Source organism: Pelodiscus sinensis, chromosome 5 (genome assembly GCF_049634645.1).
Source record: "Pelodiscus sinensis isolate JC-2024 chromosome 5, ASM4963464v1, whole genome shotgun sequence".
Lineage (NCBI taxonomy): Eukaryota > Metazoa > Chordata > Testudines > Trionychidae > Pelodiscus > Pelodiscus sinensis.
This window is the reverse complement of record NC_134715.1, coordinates 23643126-23665410: the sequence shown is the minus strand read 5'-3', so window position 1 is coordinate 23665410 and position 22285 is coordinate 23643126. Positions and strand designations below refer to the sequence as shown.

The window sequence follows — 22285 nt, the reverse complement described above, 5'->3', positions numbered from 1 at the left end:
TGCTTCCCAGGTTGTCACCCACCTCTACTTCCCCTATTTGCTCCTTCCTGTTTGCGAGCAGCAGGTCAAGCTGAGCACAGCCTCTGGTCGGATCCTGCAGCACTTGTACCAAGAAGTTATCTCTAACATTCTCCAGAAACTTCCTGGATTGTCTGTGTACTGCCGTATTGGTCTCCCAACAGATGTCAGGGTGATTAAAGTCCCCCATGAGAACCAGGGCCTGCAATCTGGAAACTTCTCTCAGTTGTCCAAAGAATGCCTCATCTACCTCATACACCTGATTCGGCGGCCTGTAGCAGACACCAACCACAACATCACTGCTGTTGCTTACACCTCTAAACTTGACCCATAGACTCTCAACAGGCTTTTCTCCCTCTATATACTGGAGTTCTGAGCAATCATAGTGCTCTTTTACATACAGTGCAACTCCTCCTCCTTTTCTCCCCTGCTTGTTCTTCCTGAACAGTTTATACCCTTCCTTGACAGCACCCCAGTCATGCGAGTCATCCCACCAAGTCTCTGGTATCCCAATCAAATTGTACTTCTTGGACTGGGCCAGGGCCTCCAACTCTTTTTTACCCAGGCTTCTCACATTGGTATACAAACACTTTAGATAGCCTGTTGATCGCCCTATCCTCTGCATTTGAATCAGGAGTCCACCTTTGTTGATAGTTCCCCTTTGCATTTCTTTCCAGTATCCGACTTTCCCACTCCCCTCAGGGTTTTGGTTACCGTCCCCCCAACGAACGTAGTTTAAAGTCCTTCTCACAAGGTTTGCAAGCCAACCCGCAAAGATGCTCCCTCCTCTCTTTGTTAGGTGGATCCCATCTCTTCCTAACAATCCTTGTGCCCGGAACAGAGTCCCATGGTCGAAGAAACCAAAGCCCTCTCTGCGACACCACCTGCGCAACCACGCATTTACTCCCTCAATTCAACGATCCCTAGCCAGTCCAGAGGAGGATGGATGAGAACACCACTTGCACTCCGAATTCTTTGATCTTTCTTCCCAACTCTACGTAATCTGCAGTAACTCACTCAAGGTCATTCTTGGCCGTATTGTTAGTTCCCACATGGAGAAGAAGGAAGGGATAGCGATCTGAAGGTTTCATCAGTTTTGTAAGCCTCTCAGTAACATCCTGCATTCGAGCTCCCGGAAAGCAGCACGCCTCTTGAGATTCCAAGTCTGAGAGGCCATACCTCTATACAAGGGTGAATTTCACCCTGGCTGAATAAATTGAATCCAGAAAGGTAAATGAAGTTTATTTTCTCCCACTTACCCTACATTGCGGAATATACAGCATGCAGCCCATGTTCCCCAGAACAATATGTTCTCACAGCAACTAAGTACAAGGAGAATACGTAGACCTGGGTTGCTGCCAGTTGTGAGGCGACTCATGGAACATGTGATCCCTGTGGGATTACAGCTGCATGCAGGACTGGTGATTGATGTCAGAGCAAGATGCCTAGATGCCTCTTTCCTCATTTCACTCATTCACCTGATTGTTTTGCACAGCTCACTGTGTGTATTTATGGTGGAATGCCTCTTTGCAGGAAGGGTTCCTGCAAGGCTGGCTTTCCTTTCATCCTCTGACCAGAGGCTTTTACTAACATGATTGTCATGACGTTATATTATTGCTGCTACAATAACAGAACCATTTGTTGGTTGGACCTGCTGCTACTATCATTATCTCCCCTAATAAACCTCTACATGATAACAGGGTTTGTTTTGTTTTGTTTTGTGTTTTGTTTTGTTTTGTTTTGTTTGTAAGCCTTGGGTCAAAATTCAGTATAATAAGTTTGTTTTTAAAAATCCCTTTGCTGTGTAAGCTATGGGAATTCAGAAATGGGCCTTTAAAACAGCTTTTAAAAAGTATTTAAATAAAAGTCTGCAAATCACTGATTTCTAATATAGACTAGACTAGCATATTTAATTTTACAATATGTGATACTATGTGCAGAGTGGGCTAGGTGCAGGCAGCACAGCCTTACTTGTAAATTTCTAGACTTTCCAGAATATAGCCTGAACCTTAAGGGAGCAATTATGGCTCTTACCAACTTGATGGTGAAGTCTGGGGAAACAGTCATGATGCCTTTGGAGCAGTGTAAAGAACACTACTTGCTATATGCCTGCTCAACAGCTGTGAGTGCTCCCTGCAGCACTGCTATTTGGATGATCTATATACATGATGCAGGAAAGAGGCAAAGGCCCCAACCTGAAATCCCCCACTTATGCTGCCTTCCCTTATGCTTGTTAGTTCCCCGAGCCAGATTGTCGCTCCCCCAGGTTCTGGGAGAAGAAAGGCCTCTACCAGACCCAGCATAGTTTAATTCTGTAATGTGGTACAAATGTACTTTTTGTTATCCATTTTCATTTTACAGAACAGGTTCTGAATGAGTCTTAAACCTACCCCTGCCAAGGAAGTAGGGATGGCAGCATGCAGCTAACATGCTGTTGCAGCTACAGCTACGTGCAGTCTCTTTGCCCATTTTGCCAAGGATGGCTCCAGGGCCAATGATGTCCCTGAGCTCTGATTGTAGCTTGATAGTGGGATAAGGTGCCAAAGCCCTTGAGTTTTGAAGGCCTGAAGTGAGCTGTTTTTCAGAGGTGCTGAGCATCTGCTGCTCTCTCTGGAGACACTGGTTCAGCCTGGTGTACAGCATCACTGAAAATCAGGACTCAGGGATATGTGTACACTGTAATCAAACACCCGTGTCAGCTGCCTTGAGCTTGTGGGGCTCTAAAATTGCAGTGTAGATGTCTCTGCTCGGAGACCCCCACCGCTTATGGGGTCAAGGGGGTTGGGCTGGAGTCTGAGCCCAAACATCTACACTCCAATTTTATAGCTCTGCCAGCCTGAGTCAGCTGACACGGTTCAGCCCCTGGTAATTTATTGTAGTGTACACATACCCTGCAAGGGTCTGCATGGAGATTCTGGAGAAGGGGGGCTCTCTGGGAAGACTAGGAGGAATTCAGAGACACTGTACATATCTGAAGCATATCCTCCCTGAGGCTGCTGCAATCTACGTAAAAAATATGCACCAATTTAAATATATAATTTGTTTTATTTGTTAAACCCCTTGTGTGGACAGTCTTCCATTGGTTTATAGCTGGCTCTTATAGACTTTGCCTAAGTCAGAGACAGAATATTGTGTTGTCATTTAGTACCTGCTGTTTTTATCCAAAAGGTAGCATCTTGCCTTTTGTTAGGTAAAGACAGGCACAAAATATAAATTATCCACTCAATCATGACATCTTAAATTCTGTGTCATTGTTATTCAATGACCTTCAGCTCTGCTGCTTTGCGTGGTGCATCACGTGATCAATTTAGACTCACCTCGAGTGCAAATCTCATTCTTCCACAAATAGCCCTGACTCTTTATCAAGCATCCGAGAGCTGCAATAATGGCAAGAACAGACATTTACATGTACATTTCATGATCTCTGGATATTGTACTTTCTAAGCAGCAGGATAAATCCGCCCAATGACAGAGAATGAAACAATTGACCCAATTGTTAATTTCTATCAGTAAAACCTGTATAATATCAAACCATGTGACTGTCAGATGATTAGCTGTATAGTTGAAACAGACTTTTTCAGGAATCCACTTCTGTTCTTACCAGGTTTTACTTATCACAGGAGTGGGGTAAGAGGAAAGTGGCTATAAGCTACTTTTCCATTCCCTTAATCCTGGAAAAAGGGCCTGTGGCTCTTTTGGCCTCTGGTATGGCTTAGTGAAGCCTCAAGATTGTTGCAAGTTGTGCTAGCACTAATCACCCCTTGGGGTCTATTTATCTGACAAAGAATTGCCAGAGGGTGAGGTACCCCATCCACACCTTCTAACAGTGGGGCTGGGAGCAATTAAGGAGTAGCGCTAGAGAGAGGGAGGAAGGTTGAGAGGGAAAGAAAGGGTGGGTTGCGAGGATTAAGCATGGTATCTCATTTGACTGCCTTCTTTTCAGGTCTGAGTAACAGTACAACAACTTCAGAATCCAAGAAGTCGGTTCAAGAATCCATTTCTAATGTTGATAGGCCATCTCAAATTCCGGGAACAAGAACCAGTCCAACAGGCAGCAGTGCTAACACTACAAGTAAGTGATGAGTCCCTGCACCATACAGTGGTCTGGAACAGAACCATTTCTCTGAAACAGCCCTGCTCACTGTGATATGCCAGTTACCATTTGCAGAACAATTAGCGATGTGTGAACTTCAAAAGATTCAGAGTTGGGGCCACTCAATGAAATTAAAGCCTTATAAATTATGCAATAAAATGGTAAGACATACTTCAGCCCCATAAAGTCATGCACTGGCATTCACTGCTGCAGGAGGTCGCTGAGGCAAATACTGTGGATGGAATTTAAAAGTGGAAACCAATTATAATTTTTACTATCACTAACAATTCTACAAACTGTGGTTCACAGTAAAGCTAAAAGGGCGTATCAAGTTAGGCCCCACAGGGATCAGTTATGGGTCTGGTTCTGTTCAATAACTTCATTAATATTTAGAGAATGGCAAAGGGAGTACACTTAAGTTTGCTGGTGATACTGAACTGGGAGGAGTTGCCAGTTCTTTGGAGAATAGGATTACAATTCAAAATGATCTGGACAAACTGGAGAAATGGTCTGAAGAAAATAGGATGAAATTCAATATGGACAAATACAAACTACTCCACTAAGACGGAACAATTAGTTGCATACATACAAAATGAGAAGTGGCTGCCTAGGATGGAGTATTGTGGAAAGGGACCTGAAGGTCAGAATAGATCACAACCTAACTATGAGTCAACAGTGTAACATCGATGCCAGGGGGAAAAAGGCAAACATCATTATGCATATTTTAGTAGGAGAATTGTAAGCAAGACATGAAAAGTAATTCATTTGCTCTACTCTATGCTGATTAGGCCTCAACTAGACTATTGTGTCCAGTTCTGGACACTGCACTTCAGGAAGGTCGAGAAAAAACTGGAGAAAGTCCAGATAAGAGCAACAACAATGGTTAAAGGTCTAAAAAACATGACCTATGAGAGAGAATTTAAAGAAATGGGTTTGTTTAGTCTGCAGAAGAGAAAACTGAGAAGGGACATAACAGGTTTTCAAGTACATAAAATGTTACAAGGAAAAGGAAGAAAAATTCTTTTCTAACTTCTGAGGTTAAGACAAGAAGCAATAAGCTTAAATTATAGCAAAGAAGGTTAGGTTGGACATTAAGAAGATCAAGGATGATCTAGATACTTAGTCCTGCTGTGAGTGCAGGAGATTGAATTAGATGATCTCTTGAAGTTTCTTCCAGTCCCACAATTCTATGATTTTGTGAAACAAACATAATGCTATAAGGGTAACCAAATGATGTTGTTCAGGGAATAAAATGAACATTTCTGAGGTCATGATGGCACTAATCTTCTATAACCCACAACTGTCTGGTGTGGAGGTTTCACCTTACTTTGAATCATAAGGTATTGAACAAGGCTGAAGGTAGATGACAGATTAGATGGACAGTGGTTTCTTATGGTCCAATGAGACCAATGTGGCTGTCTAGTTTACCTCTGCTGTCTGCTGAATAACCTCAAGATGCCTATTTGACTTTCTTTTAATGCCAACTGGTCTAAATTTTTCTATCATTTACACCCTGGCCAAATCCACCTATGATGATAGTTTTGCTTGCACGGAAATTAAGAGGAAAATTTGGCCCTGAAACTTTAAAACCGCAGGGAATCATGAGGAAAAAAATCATACAGCAGTCTATGATCAATCCAGACTGCTGTCTGTAGCAGCTGTCAGCACAGTTAAAAATCATTTCTCTTTGAGATGAGTAGACACTATTACCTAGCCTTATACACTTCCAGCAGAAAACGACTCTAACTCACACTATTCTTGGAGAATCTAGTCTAAGAATGAACCCCAGGCTCCACTGGCTACTAGAAACATAACAGCTGTTGTGAACTCCGGCTTAACATGGATGCATATGTTTCAGATCTCAGCAATCATTTTCTGGAGCCCTATAAAGTGTCACTTTTGAGAGAGATGCATTGCCTGATCATAGAACAAAGTTATGGGCCCATGGTAGCTCTTTGATGTACTAGATTAAATAGGATGAACTTCATTCACCACTGCATTATTCCTGTCTTATTCTAGTGTGACTCAACTATTGTCAGTAAAGTTACATGGGTATAAAACTGGAGTAAACACACAGTACTTCATCATGTCCAGTGATTCTCTATGATGAAATATTTACTTGGGCTCTAAATAAAATGCATAATCATCAACCTTCTAGCGAGAATGTTTTTGCTCATTTTTAAAGACCCCCTATCTAAAGTCCATTGAAATCTCTAGGATTCTTCACTGACTTCAGTGGATTTGTGGTCAGAGAGCACATTGCACATATCATGGTTGGAAATTTTTTTGATATACTGGTCTGCTTGGTAGTCTTTGGCAAATATGTCATGTCCCATATGTAATCTTCAGCTGTGATATAATGCAATGGGTATTTGATTTATTGGTTTTGGGGACTTTAGTCTTTAAGAGCCAATAAGCCTACTATAGCCACATATTTATGAGGGACAGAGCCAACAATAAGTTACAGAGGCTATCCCAAACAAATGCCAGTAAAATCTTTCTCCAACCCCACGTCATCACATACTCTGTATATGCTTTTGAGTTTTTTAGAAATGTGGTTGGTACTGGGTTTTTTTGTCTCTCTCCTCTGTAAAGTTACCATGAATCCAATTGTTCAGAGATTGAGGGTATCACAGAAACCATTAAATAGCTTTAACAGTCTTGTGAATTTACAGTTCATTAGCTTGGGCCCATCTAGTGTTAATAGAAATACTGTGTATTTCATTGAGAAGCTGTGTCTCTCCTTCAGGCCTTCATTCTCCATTAAGGCCCCGACTCTTTGGTTGGACTACATCTTCCATAATGTGCTGTCACAGTTCAAGTGAATGGGAGGTAACAGTGCATTGTGGGGAAGTAGTCCAGCCCAGGAGAATAATGCAGCTCAAGTGAACAAAAGATAATATTAAATTGATCCAAAAATGAAAGATTAAGATTTGGTCCGACCAACCAAAGTAGTTTGATTTAGCTTTATGCAACTTGAAAACAAAATATTTTTTGTTTTGATTTTTCCAAACAGGAAATGGAACAAACTTCTGCAAACTTGAAAATTTCCCATTGAAACTGTTTTTACAAAAATGACTTTTTCTTCATAATTCCCAGCTAACTCTATCAGAAAGCTTAGAGAGAGGGAGGAGCATCTAAGAGAGCAGGAAAGCACCTGAAATGAGTGGGGGAGCCTACCAAAGAACTTCAGGGAATTTCAGAGACCGATACTACTGTAATGCAGTGGTGAAAGTCGACAAACAGCTGCCAGCGAGGGAGGGGGAGCTCTGTGATAGTTCTGCTTACTCAAGCCAATAAAGGGAATTTATAGCCATTGAAAGCAAGCTGCAATCTTGCCCCTAGTCACCCAGACTCATCTTACTTTAACCTGTACCTCATAATATACATACTACTGGACAAATGGCTCATTCTGAGATGCCTCCAGCTGGGCAAATGAGCATGTAATGCTATTCTGCTATGTCTTAAGCAAACACGGGATATTTAAGGGGAGTAGATTAGAATCCAGTTGAATACAAGTAATAGCAGATAGTGTGACTTTTTTTTTTTAATTTTTATCAACAAACGATGCATGAAATGGTTCATGAAGGAATCATGGACTTGGTATGTTAAGGCAATATGAAGGTAGGTCCACCAAATAGGGTGATAGGAGTATTCTGATTTAGGCTATAGTCAAATGAACTGACCCCCTACTACAGCCACGGACATCTTCATTGTACAGGTCAGAGCCAAATCCCGCTCATTTAAATCACAAGAGTAATCTCCCTAAAACCAACAAGACACCTCATATGAATGAGGCCATAAAGGTTTGATCATCTTGATATACAAGCAAACAACTATATATGAACTCTTGGCCAGAGTCTTTATCTTAAAGTTACTGTGTTGGCTGCAGCTTTTGAGCAACAAAATGCATATGACAACTGAGAAGATTGGGACATATCCAATATGGCAGTTTTGGTTTACATAATTACTGGAGCTACACAGAAAAGTATGGTCAGTATTACTCTGATTTATACTGCAATAATCCCCTCTGAGAACTCTGCCGGGATTGTATTTTAAGCATTTGTTTTGCTTGTATATCAGTTTCATGTGACTGTCCTCTAAAAATTGAAGAAGTAAAATTACAGGGTATTGAGGCTATTTAGGCAGTGGACCTTTTGAGAATACAAAGGATGAAGGTTCGTTATTGGTCTCTTTCACCATCCGTCAATCTTCTAACCGTCTCTGCATTGATGGAGTCAGATATTTTCAAACCAAAGTGCAGTCAGCTGTGCCAAAGAATTGTTTTGCTCACCACCCAACAAGGATTTAGCACAGTCAGTGTTGCATACTTCACTTTTCAATGACAAATCTGGAAGTCTTCCCAGATTATTTATACAGAGCATCTGCCCCTCTAACTTACAGCCCCAAAAGAGGTTGACTAGGAACAGACAGAACAATGACAGTATCTGTTACTCTGTCTCTTTCTGTGGAACAGCTGTGCATGACTCTGCCCCCAAACACCTGTCTGCTGGTTGGATATTTACATAAGAACATAAGAATGGCCATACTGGGTCAGACCAAAGGTCCATCTAGCCCAGTATCCTGTCTGCTGACAGTGGCCAATTCCAGATGCCCCAGAGGGAGTGAACCAAACAGGTAATGATCAAGTGATCTCTCTCCTGCCATCCATCTCCGCCCTCTGACAAACAGAGGCTAGGGACACCATTCCTTACCCATCCTGGCTAATAGCCATTAATAGATTTACCTCCATGAATTTATCTAGTTCTCTTTTAAAACCTGTTATAGTCCTAACCTTCACAACCTCCTCAGGCAAGGAGTTCCACAGATCGTCTATGCAGTGTGTGAAGAAGAACTTCCTTTTATTTGTTTTAAACCTGCTGCCCATTAATTTCATTTGGTGGCCCCTAGTTCTTATATTATGGGAACAAGTAAATAACTTTTCCTTATTCACTTTCTCCACACCACCCATGATTTTATATACCTCTATTATATTTCCGCCCCCCCCCCCTTAGTCTCCTCTTTTCCAAGCTGAAAAGTCCTTGTCTCTTTAATCTCTCCTCATATGGGACCCGTTCCAAACTCCTAATCATTTTTGTTGCCCTTCTCTGAACCTTTTCTAATGCCAGTACAGCCAGTCCCCGACTTATGAATGAGTTATGTACCAAACACTAGGTTGTAACTCGATCTGTTCATAAGTCAGATTACATTCACTTATGTATGGCCGCGTTGTTCATAAGTGCGGATTTCGTTTGTAACTCGGGGACCAGCTGTATAGGAGGTTGGTAGTAAATACAAATGGTTGTAAGTCGATGCGTTCATAACTTGGGGCTGTATATCTTTTTTGAGACGACAAATATTGAAAATATCTATGATGTTATCTGTCTGAACACTTGTGTTTATATACCACCGCTGAGCCAAAGGGCTGGTATTTGACTGCATATTTGAGATGGAAGGAAAGACAGAGGGTAACCCAGTCCTTTTTTCCCCTCTTCACTGTTCTCTATCCTTTTTTTTTTTTTTAACTTTGGCAGAGTGCAGATTACATCTGGAAAAGATACTTCATGTGTTGCAGCTTTAATAATGGTCACGGGTTAGGTGATTTTTGTAATCTCTGGATAAGGTGGGCTGCTAACATGGATAGTATCCCATTAAATAATTTGAGAGTCCTCTAATGGCCTTGATTCTGTGTCCAAACTGACCAGAGATCTGTCAGAATAACAGTGTGCGTTATTCATCGATACCACTGACCTCCCAAATGGCCTAGACCATAGAGCTCCCTCCCCCATAATTCCTAGAACAGTGTTTCTTAAACTGTGTTCTGTGGCACAGGGCAGTCAGAGGTGTGCTGCAGAGAATAATAGAGTTCAAAATGGCCGCCCTTAAAGGCTCAACAAAAAATCCTCGGTGTTCCTCATTAAAAAAAATTATTGTTTGGCATTCCTCAGTCTTAAAAAGTTTAAGAAACACTGTCCCATGATGTATCTTTTAGGGAAAAAAATCTGATCTCAATTTAAAAATTGATCATGAAGGAGAATCCACACCCACCCTTGTTAAGTTGTCCCAGTGGTTAATAAACTGTTTAAAAAATACATCTTATTTCCAGTCTGAATTTGTCTAGCTTCAACTTACAGCCATTGGATTATGTGATACCTGTCTCTGATAGACTGAAAGTCTATTGTTAAATATTTGTGCCCTATGTATATCCTTATAGACTGTAATCAAGTAACCCCTTAACCATAGACTCGTAGAAGATTAGGGTTGGAAGACACCTCAGGAAGTCATCTAGCCCTTTCTCTGTGAAGATAAATAGAGCCTGGTGCCCAGACAGAATGCAACTGAGGTCTTTGTGATGGATTGGAAGGTTCCAATTCTTCTGCTGAAACTTGTGGGTATCCATAGGAGACCACATGATGAGGTTTCTCATTTTAAAAAAACCTAGAACATTATACACCCCAAAACCTGCATAGATGCAAAGAGGACAAATTAAGGTTCCATTTCCTGACCCCTGTGTGCTTGACTTTGCAACTTTAGTAATGTTCTTTTAAAATATGGTTTTGGGGAGGGGTAATATGTAGAGAGATCGGTATGTTTACTTGAATCCCAATTGTGGTGTAGAGACACAACAGCAGTCATTCTACATTTTAGGGAGACTATTCTGGCTAGTAGTAATAATGTTTACAACCAATAGCACTTGTGTAATGTTTCACAAATAAATAAATCTCCCATTGTTTCATTAATGGAGAGGCAGTGTAACATACCAGAAGATGAGTGAAGTGTTCAAGATTACACTTGGGCTACGTCTACACTGGCCCCTTCTTCGGAAGGGGCATGCTAATTTTGAAAGTGGGAATAGGGAAATCCGCGGGGGAATAAGAGATCCTCTGGAATAGGGCTTTATTCCAGAGGATCAGGCCAGTCTAGACGCTTTTTTCCGGCTTTTCCCAAAGCCGGAAAAAAAGCAGTGGCCATGTTTATTTAAATCCCGCGGGGGATATTTAAATCCCCGCGGATTTCCCTATTCCCACTTTCAAAATTAGCATGCCCCTTCCGAAGAAGGGGCCAGTGTAGACGTAGCCTTGGTGTAATTTGTCATTATGCAGAGGCCTGCATCGGGCACACCTGAAAGCACAGTACTGGGCAAAAATGATTTTACACAACTCCCGGATTCTGGTCTGCTATAGAGGCTGATCTATCACTTGGTACCATGTAGGGTTGCTCTGAATTAAGCAGCTGTCACTCAACTGTATGTGGGCTGCTTCACCATTCAAAGGAACTGGAGTACAGAGCACATGTCTTGCAGAGTTAAAGTCTACCTCTCCTTACAGATTCTCCCACAATAAAATAAGAGATATTCAGCACAAATTTGCATATCTTCTTCCGATTGCTTTTTCAAAAGCGGGTTTTTCTAAAGTGAAAGTAGTCTGGACATGGATTTTTTCGGGAAAAAAACCTTATTCGAAAACAGTATAAACCTCATTTTTTAGGAAGAGCAATTTTTCGAAAAAGGGGTTTTTTTGCAAAAAAATGGTGTCCAGACTACTTTCACTTTCAAAAAACCTGCTTTTGAAAAAGCGATCAGAAGAAGATATGCAAATTTGTGCCAAATTTGCAATTCTCCTTTTGGGAAAAAAACATAGTCTAGACATACCCTTATAATCCCCTCTGCTGCCCTGCAAGGAAAGAGTCCTAAGAAAATAGGTGAACCTTTCACTAAATGCATTCTTGGCTGGTGGTGGTTCTCTGAGACAACTGGAGGAAGAGAATTCCAGAGCTGAGAGCTCCCCAGAGCCTTCCCTTCAAATCCCACACCATTCTACTTATTGGTTGTTAGCAAAACATCCTCTCAGCTGCTAGGGTAGTACATGAAGAAAGAGACAGATTCTAAGGGAGCCAGGCCCAACATAGATCAAAATTAATATCTTGAATTGCACACCTGTACAAACTGGAAGCTTCTAATAGTTTTGGAGAACAGCTGCTAGCTCTTTCTCATATCACTAATATATCAAGCCTCATTGCCTGCCCCAGCTGTTTCTTTCTTCAAAGGTAGCCCCCTTTCGGTAAGCCAATTTGGAGACCACCAAAACAAGGCTGATGGCAATGAGGGGCACTACAGATAGAAACAGTCGCAATCAGCTATCCTCTGGGTTGGGTAGCTGGGGTCACACCAAAGGGTCACCACTCCACGGCCAGTATAGAAAAAGGGAGAATTTCAAAGAGTAATTTGATACCCAACTCCCATCGACTTGCACGATGTTCATGCAAGAGAGTTTAATATTGTTTCAATATAGGAACACCATGGGGTGAGATGGCAATCCGGGACTCCAGCTCTGAACTGTGCATTAGCCTTCTTAATTTCTGACTTTGCTGTTGTCTAGACATGGCACAGCATCCGCATAACAAGAACAGGAATTACTGTATTGCACAGACCATTATGGAAGCAAATGTGGCATCTGACAGTAATGGGCTAGCAAGCATTATGCATGATGCATTATAAAGTCCACTTCTTCATTAACGATGCACATTACTCCTGCTGCTCTGCAGACTACTAGCCAAAATCACTAAGATAATTCATGAATATTAATTTTTAAAAGGATTTGTGGAATTTGAGGATTTGGAGTAAGTCTTTACCTATCGCAGTGAAGTACTTCACTTTGTTTTAGTAAGACACTTAAGATGCTTGCCTGTTAAATGTCAGCTATCTACTGAAAGGCACTTATTCAAGTTTGAGACAGAGAACTTTTTAGGAATACTATATATTAGTTGCAGCAAATGGGGCCTTGGCTACAACCCAATGGCATAAAGCACAAATGGCTTTACACGTCTCTGTTCCTGCTGGTGCTGTTCAAGGTCACTTCCACCCCATCCTCTCCAGCCCCATAAGAGTAGACCTGTTATTGTCACACCAGCTAGGAGACAGTTGGTAGTTATGGAGGGGATGCGGCAAGGAAGAACAAGGTTTAGAGCAATAGGGTCAGATGAGATAGTCAAAGGTGGATAGGAGTTCCTAAATCACAGAATGTAATGATTAAACTCTTACTACTCTTGCTCTTAGATTAAGGAATTAGAACTGTGTTTTCTTAAAAAACAACTCCTCTACTTCTCCTCCTGCAGCCAGGACTATCCCTGTCGTCCTATTCCAACACTTGCACAGATCATATTCTATTTGTTAAACATGTTCCAAATTCACATTCAGGACAGAGTGTATAGGTGAATAGGCCTGGTGTGGGGAAGAATTTCAACTAATGAAACTGATAATTGAGTACAAGTTTGTATTCCTTTACCCACTTTATCATCTGAATAGAGATTTCTTTTAACTGTTACAGCTTTCATTGAGCATCTCATAGATGTAAAATGCCATTTTAATTAACCTCCTGGTTTGTGTAAATGGTTTAGTCTCCAGCCAGTCAAATCACATAAGTAGGTGTTTCTGTGGATTATTTAATGAAGTGAGCTAGAAAAAGAATGCAAGAATGAATTTAAATCCTTAGCTTCTAACCTGAGAACACACATGCTGAGTCATGCAAAGCAGGTAAGTCAGAATAGGGAAATCCGCGGGGGATTTAAATATCCCCCGTGGGATTTAAATAAACATGTCGGCCGCTTTTTTTCCGGCTTGGGGAAAAGTTGGAAAAAAGCATCTAGACTGGCGCGATCCTCCGGAATAAAGCCCTTTTCCGGAGGATCTCTTATTCCTACTTGAAAGTAGGAATAAGAGATCCTCCGGAAAAGGGCTTTATTCCGGAGGATCGTGCCAGTCTAGACGCTTTTTTCCGGCTTGGGGAAAAGTAGGAAAAAAAGCGGCGGACATGTTTATTTAAATCCCGCGGGGATATTTAAATCCCCTGTGGATTTCCCTATTCTGACTTACCTGCTTTGCATGACTTTTCCGGAATTAGGTGCCAGTCTAGACGTAGCCTTTCTGTTTAATTTGTTTCTGTTACTGGATTTAAACAGTGATTAGTTGAATTTGTGCTTTGTTTGCTTGCCTACTTCTTGCTATAGTGAGTATGGGTAAGATAATAAATGATTTTGATAATATTCCTCTGGAAAAATCAAGAGACAGCACTGAATTATGAAAATGATTAAAATGATCTCAGGCTCTTTAGGATGGCTTGTGAACTCCATTCTTGCATCTTCATCTCCCAGCAGTCATCTTGGAAGAGGTAACTTGTCCTGAGAAAAGATAATGGCTCTGGGCCTTGGACAATGATTATATTGTATTATAGCACTTAAAAGTGCCAACCAAGATCAGGGCCCCATTGTGCTAGGCACTGTACAAATACATACTAAACATTTATCCCTGCCACAAAGATCCTAGAAAAGACAAAAATAAGGTGCGAAGGGAACAAAACAAGATCAAGTGACTTTCCCAAGATTTCACAACCAGTTAGTAACAGAGCAGGGAAGAGAATCCATCTCATGATTCCCAGTCCAGCTGCTACCAACCAAACATGTTGCATGTTAAACATTCCCAGGAATACCTCTTGTTTCTAGTTGTATGGAAAATGCAACAAGCCTGTAATATCCAGCAAGCCTGTTGGGGAAGGGGTGGGATTTCTTTTCTTCCTCAAGTGTAGGCAAGATACTATCTTGTAGTTGATCAGATTGGTGTGTTATAAACACAGTGCTATGGGCAGTTTAAGAAGAGTAGATTAAAAACTGAAGCTTCTCTCAGGACAAATCTTGAGTTTGAAATTTATGCAGCAGGAGACAGATTCCACTCTGAGGCTTACAAGGGATGGACACTCAATTTGTCACTACAATTCCATGCTTTCCCTACACAGTTATAGACTAATATAAAGAAATGCTAGTCTAGGCTTTTAAAGCACTGGACTGGGCCTCAGGAGCTGTAAGTTCAGTTTCTGGCTCTGCCACAGATTTCCTCTGACTTTGGGAATGTGACTTAATCTCTATATGTGCCTCAATTTCTGTCTGTAAAATGGAGCTAAGAGTACTTCCTTTTTCTCACTCTATTTTGATTATAAGCACTTTTGGATAAGGATTATCTGTTACTCTGTGTGTGTGTGTGTGTATGTGTGTGTGTGCATGCGTGCGCGCAAGGGCACAGTACAATGGGACTCTAATCTATTATTATGTGTGTATATGTTTGTGCATAGTATGTAGTACATTGGGACTCCATCTTGAATGGGCCCTTTAGGAGGCTACCATAACATAAGTAATAACTATCGCAGGTATTATACATACCACTACTGTATACTCTGTTTCACATAATAGGCTAGTCTCCTATAAGCTGTGTAATTCTTTGATATACTTTTGGATTTCAGTTTAGTCTGAGGGTAGGATTTGTGGCCTATGATATACAAGCAGTTAGATGAATCTGGCTTTCAGCTCTATGACTCTGTGTGCTATTAGCTCTGTTGAATACATCTTTTTTTTTCCCTATATTGTATGAGAGCTTTCTTATACTGTATGGCTGTGTCTACACTGGGCCACTTATTCCGGAAAATCAGCCGCTTTTCCAGAATAAGCTGCGAGCTGTCTACATTGGCCCTTGAATTTCCGGAAAAGCAACGACACTCTATAGTACAAAATCAGCCGCTATTCCGGAAAAACTATTCTGCTCCCGCTCGGGCATAAGTCCTTATTCCGGAACACTGTTCCAGAAAAGGGCCAGTGTAGACAGCCCAGTAGTCTTTTCCAGAAAAAAGCCCCGATCGCGAAAATGGCGATCGGGGCTCTTTTCTGGAAAAGCGCATCTACATTGGCCACAGACGCTTTTCCGGAAAAAGGGCTTTTCTGGAAAAGCAGCCTGCCAATGTAGATGCTCCTTTTCCGGAAAAACTGAAAAATGGAATAGTATTCCGTTTTCATCATTTCCGGAAATTCATGCCAGTGTAGACACAGCCTATCAGTATGTAAATGCTAAGCCTTTCTATTAGTTTATTATTAATAGGCATCTAACACTTTGCTTACACAGCCCATGTGCCCAGTTTGTATGCTTAGTTATAGTAATTGCACATACAGTTTTAGCTGCACAGTAGCAGGTCTTGTTATTCACAGGTCTCAAACCTCCTTGCTGAAAAAAACATAGTCATGTGTGCTGTGAAATGTAAGTAGGGAAGCACAGGCAGTTGCTTTTTCTTTTAAGTGCAGTGATTTTGTTTTTCTTTAACCTTTCTGCAGTGAAGTAATAAACTAGCTGGGTAATTGATACCTGACTCAGATTAGTGCCCAAAGGTAGAAGACAGTCCCTGGAAAATCCCTACAGAACTCCAAGTGCTGATTAAATTAACCAGCCATTTCTGTCTCTAAACAAAGTAGGGTAAGCATTCATCTTCTGCTTTCTCAAGAAAGTGGCTAAAGTAGTAAGTACTGAAGTTTCATCCTGTTGCTTTATTATTGGCATCTGCCTGTGGATACTTTTAGTCAGATTGTTCTTTTGGATGCATGTTTAATCTTCACCCATATTTTTTTTATTGCATGGCAGGAAAGATCTGTACTGTAACACTGAACAGTACTGCAACTTATGAACACTGAAAATGTATACAGGACACACTGTGTGTCAGTGAGAACATAGATGATCCCAGGGCTGTATGCTAGGCAACACCCACAAGACAGAGTGCACATCCCTCATTCTTGATGAGTATCTTCTCCTAATCCACCACAGATTCCTCTCAAGTAGAATTTCCCCACCACAGAGCCCAGGTTACCAAAGCAATTTGTCAGCCCAAAATGATACTTTCTCTGTTTTTTAAAACATGTGTCAGTGGTGGGGAGGGATAGCCATGTTCCTATTCCAGAACTGGCTGTATAAAAGGAAGTAGGGAGTGCTTATTACAAAACAAAGTATGAATTAACCCACGTGATAATTAGTTTCTTTTCTAATAGATGCTGGCAGTACTGGTGGAAATTTCACAAAAGAGGATTATTCTGGTGCGTATATATGTTTCTTCACTCTCCGTCTTTAGAATTTGCTGATAGAAACGGTTTTGCTTTTAGGTGAGTGACATAGATGATCCCAGGGCTGTATGCTAGGCAACACCCACAAGACAGAGTGCAAAGCCTTCTACTTGATGAGTATCTTCTAATCCACCGCAGATTCCCCTCAAGTAGAATGCACCCTACCACAGAGCCCAGGTTACCAAAGCAATTTGTCAGTTCAGCGTTTCTCAAACTGTGCTCCGTGGAGCCCCAGGGCTCCATAAGACATCTCCAGGGACTCCGCAAGGTTGACAAACTGGAAACATCGTTAGGTACAACACATACAATCAGTGGATCGCTGGGGCTCCTTATAAATTTTTATGCATGTAAAGGGCTCCGGAGCCCAAAAAGTTTGAGATACCTTCTCTGTTCTGTAGAACATGTGTGTCAGTGGTGGGGAGGGATAGCCATGTTCCTATTTCAGAACTGGCTGTATGAAAGGAAGTAGGGAGTGCTTATTACAAAACAAAGTATGAATTAACCCGCGTGATAATTAGTTTCTTTTCTAATAGATGCTGGCAGTACTGGTAGAAGTATCACAAAAGAGGATTATTCTGGTGCGTATATATGTTTCTTCACTCTCCATCTTTAGAATTTGCTGATAGAAACGGTTTTGCTTTTAGGTGAGTGATCAGAAATGAAACTAACAGCTTTATCCCAGTCCTTCCTGGTTCACAGGCCCCATTATAAAACCAATTGAACTGTCTCTGTTGTATGACTTCACTCAAAGAACAGCAGGACTCAATGAGCACTGATCTAACATGATTCTCACCTCAGAGTCATGCAATTATTCCCAGGGATCGAGGGCAGCATGACATGAGTGAAAAACCTCAACTCAGTTGCTCCATTGAATGAAGACATGAGGAAATGCATGACTTAATTGCTCACCTCTCACAATTCTTTAATTAGATGCCGAAAGAGCCAGTTAAGGCACAGGGTAAACATGTGCAGTCCTTGGTTGTATTCTCCAAATGTCTTCAAGCAGTTGGTATGAGGGTGCTGCTCCTTTTCTTGTATATGATGAAACACACGTACATCTCTGTGAGGCAGTATTACTGCCATCCTGCTTTCTAATGCCCTTTCTAATATTATTTCAGCTATATAAAAATTCAGTTTTCTCTAATACATCAACTTAGATCCAGTACAGGTATTTTAATTCCGCTCAAGAAACTTTTTGAAAAGGATCAACTTCATCCTGGGTGGAGCCATGAAGATGTTACTCCCCCATTTTTCCCCCTACCATGAAGGCCCTTTAAACTGGCCAACTTTTTTTTAATCTAAATCAGCCTTCCCTTTGGATCCAGGTAGTATCCCTGCAAGTGTATACTGCCTGATAGAAAGTGTGCTACTAATAATGCAAAGTATTCCCCCAGTGCTCTTCCCCAGAGTCTGAACCTGTTGTTTCCTCAGCAATCCTCTAAGGGTGTGTCTACATAGCAAAGTTATTTTGGAATAATAGCTATTATTCCAAAATAACATTGTGAGCATCTACATAGCAATTCCGTTATTTCAAAATAAATGCGAAATAATGGGCAGCTCATTCCAACTTCTGTAAACCTCATTCTATGAAGAGTAACACCTATTCTGAAATAGTTATTTCGGAATAAGGCTGTGTAGATGCTCCACTTCTGCTGTTTCGAAATAGCCCCTCACCTGGGCCATTGTAAGTTGTTCCTTCTGGGCCTATAATTCGAGATAGCACATCTACATTAGGGAAGCCTGCCTCAGATTAATTTTGAGTCTTCCTTGCAGTGTAGATGGGCTATTTCGAAATAAGTTATATCAGAATAACTATTACAGATAGCTTATTCCAAAATAACTGTGCAGTGTAGATGTAGCCTAAGAGAGCTGGCGGGTGGTCTGGGAACCAGGTCTTCTAGAATCTAGGCAATAATACTATTGAATCAGTGAGAGAAGGTTGCTGTTGAATTGATGCGGTGCTCTGTCATCTTAGGGAGTGCTAATGAGTGAATTTACCACATTGCAGGGCAGAGAACCCTTCTTTAGGCCGCCAAGCTAGCTTGTTAAACTTAAACCTGCCAGGATAGCGCCATGAAAAATTATAAACAGAGAGAAACTGGGCCTGATGTACATTTTCCAGAAAATGTGCCTCTTACATAAATATTTCATTTTACAAATTCTTACTGTTTGGTGGGGAAACACCTGTCAGGAAACAACAGATGGTGGGAAATAATAAAAGGAGACAAACTGCCTAAGTTTTAAAATAAATCTTTCTTTTTGTATTTCTGGTCATCAGAGGTATTGTGGAAATGGTACTAAATTGTGGACCTCCTACACACCTTTCTGTGATTACCATATTCAAAGAGAAATAATCACTTTAGTCAGTGAATTTCAAATCTCCCTTGTTTTGCAATATATGTTTAAAAAAATGATCCTGAAACATGAGTGATGAACATTTATTTTGGGGCTGGTGAATATTTTGTATTTTTATTGTTATTAGAGAATTTCCATGTGGGGAGAAATTAGAACCTTAGTGGTCTAAAGACACAACCGTGCAAATGCACTTTGCATGGTTAGGAGTCTGATATGTAAGACTTCAGAATGATGAAGGATGAATGAGAAAGCCACTAATCCTTCCTTTGTTGCCTAAGAGCCTGGTTTTCAAAAAGGCTGCAAGCCTGACACCTAGTGAGTGCATGCGGAGTAACAAATGTAACATGTTACAAGAAAAATTAATAGCATCAACTGTACTGACGGAGGAGGGGCTTAAGAGATTTATTAGTTTGATATTTATATATGTTTAAAATTATGTATGTGAATGTGGTTGATAAAATAATTATTCTCCACCTTTTACAGGTATTATTTTACCAGTTGTGATTGCCTTGATAGTAATAACCCTTTCTGTATTCGTTCTGGTGGCCTTGTACAAGATGTGCAAGAGGAGAGCCCCAGGTATTTATTCAACATTTTTCTGCAGCCAGGAAGTCTTCAATATAATATTAATTATTAAAGGCACATGGCTTGTGTTTATAATGAAACTTAACCTACCTACAAATGTTGTTGTATTCAGACAAGTAACCACTGCTGATTTTAAAATATTTAGTCAAAAAAAGAATTAACACTTCTTTATTTAGATCAATGTGGGTTATAAGTAGGGGAGGAAACAACATCTGTTGTAGAACATACAGATCCATTTAATGCTCCCCCTTCTGTAACAGTTACTTAAACAGCTGTGTTGACACTGTCAATGACTCTAGTCTGCACAGAAAAATTGCTTGGAAAAGCAAGGTGCAAAATAGGTGGGATTTGTTGTTAAACTCAGCTGTGTTGATTTTAGCACAATTCAAAACACAAGGAAAAAAATCAATTCTTCCTCTTTTTTGGAGTGACCTCATGTTTATATTTTTTCTTGTCTACATAAAATCCCTGGGAAAACAGTATGTTCATCAATAAGCAGTGTTTTGGACAGAACAGTGCCACCTATTCCAGTACTGCCCATAAAATACTGAGGCTCATTAATTTTGCCAAGTGCATTGGGGAATGAGCTTAGTGGGCTGGAGGCAAATGCAGAACTAAGTAGGGGACACAAATGTGAATCCATAATGTGAGTCTCTCTGCTATGAGCTGGGAGCTCTGTGGAATTCCTGAGGGCTGGAAATTTGAAGTCATAACAAAACCTTGATGCTACAGGCCAAGGTAAATTGCATGTTGTAATAAATTTTGCAAATGACAATGCAAACAAAAAAATCTTAGAGAGGAAATGATTTCTTGCCTGAAAAATTACTGAATCTTCATTGCTAAGGAGTGAAGATTTTAAGTGAAGAATATTTCTCTGGCTTCCCCCCCTACACATTCAATAAAAGCAAATTCATTTTAAAATTGTAATGAATATCTGTGGATCTCTTTTGAAATATTTGCCTAGCTCTTGCTCTCTACCTAAACATCCACACTCTTCAAACTAGTGCTGTAGAAATATGTCTAATTTAATCCCCTACCCACAGGACAAGAATAAAGAATGTGGCATACATGGCATATATCATTCATTATATGGGTATGCCCTTTTTTCTGGTCTAGAAGTCTAGAGACTCAACGTGGGAACTTTGGAGTGTTACAGATATGTAAAGGAGGGGAAATCTTTTGTGTCTCAAATGACACCATTGCATCAGATTGTACTCTGATGTTGTTTATTCAGCCAATGCAAAGATATTAAGATCAATATGAAAACACTGGTGTATGAAAAGCCACAAACAAAAAATGCAGGCCTCTTTCTGTCTGTGGGAGCTGGAGTAAAAGTGAGCTCAAAACATGACATGACTGCGAAATGAAGCTTGCAAAAGCTGGAACAACCTCATGAAAACTGGGATTATTCTATCCTAGACAGTGATAGAATGGAGGGTAGCCTGAGCAATCTGTTCAGGAAAAACCAGATAGCAGTTCCCTTTAGCTTCATAGTCTTGGAGCAAGGATTTTTCGTGTGACCTTTTGTGAGTCATTTAATCCTTGTTCCTGAGTTTCTGTAAAAAAGGATAACAATTACACTTGCCCACCTTTCTAAATCATGTTGACCATGCATAAGTGTAAATTAACATTCCTATTTATTTATTGTGTTATTAATATTTGATGCAGGGCTACACAAATCTCATAATGAGTTTATGCTAATCGTGTTTGTGTTTTAATCTGTTATTTAGCTCACATCTAGGCAATCAGAATAACATAAATGTGTTTCTTCTTCCAGAGAGACAAGAGAATGGAACTGAACGGTAAGTTAAACTGTGCTCTTGCATTCCTTTAAGCCTAGTCATGTGGCTCTTATGAAGGCACCAATTTCTGCAGGTTCTTCTCTTTAACTTTCTCCACTGAAATATAATAAGCTGTTAACACCCATTAAAATACCCAAAAGGGGGAAACACCATTGAAGAATATGGGAGCTAGGACTCACTATGCGCCTATATTGCTCTGAACATGTAGGCTTTCCCTTTGCTATAGATGAGTGGTTGGGTGTCCCTTACCCCAATTGCCTTGTTTCAGGACACAGGTGTGCCTCTTTCCTTTTTCCTGTACACTTCGTCCTTCTCTTTCCCATCTTTCTTCTTTTCTTATCTTCTTTCTTTTTATTTTTTTAAAATTTCTTTTCTTCCTGTTGCTCTGCTCTGCATTTCCTAACGCACTAATTCACTTCAAGCCAGTGAGTCTGTATGGGCATGATGAACTGTCCAAGCATTGCCAAAGAGTAAAACTGAGACAGATCCATCAGAAGGTGACATGCTA

The 22285-nt window shown here is 40.6% G+C and overlaps 1 protein-coding gene across 10 annotated transcripts in view; it reads left to right on the top strand.

Annotated features, from left to right (window-relative positions):
* EMCN (endomucin) overlaps window positions 1-22285 on the top strand; it is a 93038-nt gene that overhangs the window by 48584 nt on the left and 22169 nt on the right. For all 10 annotated transcript variants that reach the window (XR_012904053.1, XR_012904052.1, XR_001368135.3 and 7 more), the window contains 5 exons: window positions 3962-4090; window positions 16964-17008; window positions 17569-17613; window positions 19874-19969; window positions 21753-21777. Coding sequence is in view for 1 of the 10 variants with exons in the window: in XM_075929663.1 (XP_075785778.1) it covers window positions 3962-4090; window positions 16964-17008; window positions 17569-17613; window positions 19874-19969; window positions 21753-21777 (340 nt within the window). In the remaining 9 variants the exon portion in view is untranslated. The remainder of the gene's footprint in view (window positions 1-3961; window positions 4091-16963; window positions 17009-17568; window positions 17614-19873; window positions 19970-21752; window positions 21778-22285) is intronic.